Raw genomic sequence first — 4,014 nt, 5'->3', positions numbered from 1 at the left:
CAGCGACAACGAATAATTCCCTCGTGTTAAGTAAAATGCATTTGTCATTGGACAGTTTCTTACCCAATCAAATATAGCGATTGAAAATGAACGACCTTTGACCGTGTAACTGATGAAAATAGAGAAGGTTTTTATCTAACTAGTAAGTATATATAATATATATATAACGGAGAAGTTTTATACTAACCCACGTGACGATTATGAATATCATTGTAAGATTAACAGTCTTGGCTGCAGGTATGTTTATTACTAAAAGAAAATGTTTCTAAAACATATTATTGTATTATAGACGCATTGCTTTGCAACATCATTGGAAAGAAATCAAAAATGGGTCTCCAGCGAATGACTTTTATCATTAATAGGAAATTCAGGTAATACGATGATACAAGAAGCTGTCTTATATTTTGTTTACGAAGGATGTGTAACAATCTGTCAATGCGACGCATGCGTAGATAAACTTCCGGACTGTGCTGAATACACAAAAAGTTCGTGCACGGCTCCATATGTGAACTGGGCTTATAGCAATTGCAAAGCGTACTGTGGATTCTGTCGTAAGTATAAACGCGGTTTTTTCAACCTAAGTGATAAAGGTGGTGCTTGTAATGGTGTGAAAAAGGTCTCTCTTGGTCACTGTTTGAGCATCTAATATATTCCTGTATGTTTTAGTACGTAATTTATTTGAGGACAGATGTTGGATTACGTAATCATGTGGCATTACAAAATTGTAAAATGAATATTACATCTGGACCAGAAACGTTTATGATTTAAAGGATTGAATTGAATTTCTACAATTGTTATTCGATATCACATAATTTCAGACAGTTTTCAAAGTTTTTCCAAATAAAATTTCATACAGATACGGAATGTCATAATAAAAGAAGTGACTGTCATGAGTATGGAAAACAAGTGTGTCAGTTACCCTATGTATCATGGGCAAAGGAAAACTGCGAGCAATATTGTGGATTTTGTGGACATGGTAATACAACAGCAGTTTCTGAATTCTACACCTATTTCTAATATCAGAACCAAATTCAAATACACATTGTGTAGATTTAAATCATAAGTCTATTATGTGACCTTTTCTCATTTTTTTTGATATGTAGACTAAAAATAAAAATCATAAAATGTTATTGCTTTTTTCAATCTATTATATTGCACTGTGTTGTATTGTAGACTTGAAGTGTCTATATAGTCCGTGGGAAGACCTGACTCCTTGCACAGCGGTCTGCGGCCTAGGCATGAAAGTTCAAGTTAGAACATTTGTCATAGTTAAACAAGGCACTCCTCTAGCCAAGGACTGCAACGAGAGCTTAATTAAAAACACCACCTGCGCTAAACATACTTGTAGGTATTAATTTTAGATGATCTATATAATTTTATGGTTTTTTCCACTGCGTTCTTTCAACTCGGTTTAACTCTATAGTTGTGATTTATAGTGTGATTTTGATTCCCAATAAATAATCTAAATTTTTGTAAAGGACACAGTATTATCCGATCTTGATTTTTTCCTTAGGTTTATTTAACAAAACCTGTATTTGTTCACAGCTATAAAATTGGAATGGATAATGATTCAACACTCGACTTTGTGACTGAGTTCGTGAGTCGTCTTTATAGATGATTTTTTTTGTGTATATCTATTCCTTGACAATTATTTTAGGCACCGTTCCACCGACGGCTGTAGTGAAGGTTCCCGTCACCGAGCCGTCAGTAGTTACACTCAAAACCCATGTTGATACCGGAGTTCTTGATCACCATGGGCCTCTCATTCCTGTTGACCCAGACACAGTAAAGGATGTCATCAAAGCAGGAACCACCGTCGTTGAAGAATTGGCCATTGGGGCACTGTTTGCCGAACTACTTCCAATGATTGCTTTCATTGGTAAAAGAGATGTAACTGAGCAAACAAGAGCTTTTGAAGACTTTGTAAATACCGTTATGAAGGCTCACAATTTGAGCTGATATTCTTTTTGAATGATATGATAAATGCAATTTAACATAAATGACATCGACTCTCAATCTCTCTCTTTCTCTCTCTCTCTCTCTCTCTCTCTCTCTCTCAAAATGAAGCATGATGCAACGTTGGATAAAACCTTATCAGCATTTTCTTCACCTATACACATGCAGTTAGTATGTTTATTTAAAATGAAGAGGGCCTCACTGGCAGAATGTCTTGTACATCGTCTGGCCTTTGCAGACTCAGTTATCATTGAAAATGATTTCATTGTGATAGTTTGATCATTCTCGATGTAAACAGCTTCGATAAATTTTTCCCACAGTCATTTGCTATTTTTCTGCCTGAGAATACATTTTTGCGGTCAAAGAAATAACAGCAAAAGATATAGGAAAAGATTGATTGTCTCTAAAACAGATACACAAACGATAGGAGGATTAAGGTATCACACCGGTATTTGTTTTTACTAAATTATACTTTAGACTAAGGGAAATATTCTTTTAAAAATCAGTTTGTATTTCTCATGACAAAATATTCGGAGGAAATGTTCATTGTTACCCTTTCCATCAGCTGACATCTAAAAATAACACAAGATACGGCATTTTCTCAAATAATCTAGCTCCAAACAGGTCTACTCTAAAAACCAAGTGGTTTTCCGTTTGTATGTAAACACACTGCACACTCCCCAGGAAGTTGTTGCATGTGCCTTTAAAGTAGTAGTGCCTATGAAAAATAATCATCATCCAACAAAATACATAAAATATCCTTCTCAGTGGTTTTTAATAAAAGGAAAATGTAAAAATTCAGTCAAGGTAAAAAAATAATTCTGATTTATATATGGAACTACACTGGTTTACCGGTATGATACATTAAGGTTGCCATTTTTGGACATAGAGAAAGAAAGCAAATAATTTTTTAACAAAAACAGAGGTCCATGGGGCCACATCGCTCACCTGAGCAACAATGACTATATAGGCGTTCAAAGGATATTGTACCAAATGACCCCTCGGTATAATAACAAAAAATAATATTGTAAAGTATTCGAAGTTTACACTTGTTTTGCATACACTCAATCTTTGACATTGTACCTTTATGTAATACCACTTTTACCAAAAAATAAGAAAATCCTATGCAAGATATGAAACTCAATTTTTGGTAGGGGTACACTGTTAACTTCCAATTTCCTATATTTTCACCCCCCCCCCCCACTATATAAAGCGATCAAAATATTTTAGAACATATAGGTACATTTTCTTCCTTAATACTTACTAGTAAATTATTTTTTTTAAAATATTATAATATTATTGTTCGATATTGAAATGAATTGGAATGAACTATATGGGAAGAAGATTTTATTTTTTAAAAAATTCTATAGATGTAAAGAATAAAACTGTGCCTCAATGTGCTCAATTTCTCAAATTAAAACATTCAAAAATTTAATAAGTCTTCCCCATCATAAACGACTGTTGTTTACCTGGCGTAAACTTTTTAACCTTACTCACTTGATTAATGAATACACTCGAATGAAAAATGTCGTCACGTGACATGTGTAAGAGTTATTATAGTAAATGTATATCAGGCATATCAGTGGATTTTACTAAGACCCACCCACTGTTTTCATATTTATTAAAATACAACAATTGGCTACAAACCAGGATGATTTTACGCTGTAATACTTTCTTAGGAAAAGCGATAACGCTTTTATCCTGTAACACAATGTGTCAGAACTATGGGAACTATGAAAACTGTTTTAACGGTGTCGTTTTTATTTACTCGTGTCTCAAAAACTATCAAAATTAATGTGGAATTCATATAATTCTGAATCATCATATAAAGAGGGGGCCCTAGAAAGTAGTTACAGCATATCATTTTTCGTACAAGTATTAAACCTTTTGCGAGATATTTCTAATGTATGATCAACCAAAATTTCAGCGTCAATCATTGAATTATAATCTAGATACAGAGCTCACAATTTTGCTAGATTTTTAACTTCAGTTTGTATTTCCTATTCAGCATAAAACATTTAAACAAAAAATGACCTTATATCTGTGAACAAAGCTCTG

At 33.5% G+C, this 4,014-nt stretch overlaps 1 protein-coding gene across 1 annotated transcript; it reads left to right on the top strand.

Moving 5' to 3' along the window:
- Nucleotides 1-150: 150 nt before the first annotated feature.
- On the top strand, nucleotides 151-2,273 carry LOC128168858 (uncharacterized). Its single transcript, XM_052835015.1, has 5 exons — nucleotides 151-237; nucleotides 417-551; nucleotides 857-976; nucleotides 1,174-1,344; nucleotides 1,658-2,273. The coding sequence occupies exons 1-5, from the start codon at nucleotides 201-203 to the stop codon at nucleotides 1,957-1,959; spliced, it is 765 nt and encodes a 254-aa protein (XP_052690975.1). The 5' UTR covers nucleotides 151-200; the 3' UTR covers nucleotides 1,960-2,273.
- Nucleotides 2,274-4,014: the final 1,741 nt, after the last annotated feature.

This window comes from Crassostrea angulata, unplaced genomic scaffold (genome assembly GCF_025612915.1).
Source record: "Crassostrea angulata isolate pt1a10 unplaced genomic scaffold, ASM2561291v2 HiC_scaffold_59, whole genome shotgun sequence".
Taxonomy (NCBI): Eukaryota; Metazoa; Mollusca; class Bivalvia; order Ostreida; family Ostreidae; genus Magallana; species Magallana angulata.
Note: the sequence above shows the minus strand (reverse complement) of the source record. Positions and strands in the feature narration are given on the sequence as shown.

Excerpts from the sequence above, each read along its gene's own strand:
- LOC128168858 (XM_052835015.1), top strand. The coding sequence starts at position 201 with ATGAATATCATTGTAAGATTAACAGTCTTGGCTGCAG. Across the intron at positions 238-416 it reads ATTAACAGTCTTGGCTGCAG|GATGTGTAACAATCTGTCAA; the intron begins GTATGTTTATTA and ends TTGTTTACGAAG. Across the intron at positions 552-856 it reads AGCGTACTGTGGATTCTGTC|ATACGGAATGTCATAATAAA; the intron begins GTAAGTATAAAC and ends AATTTCATACAG.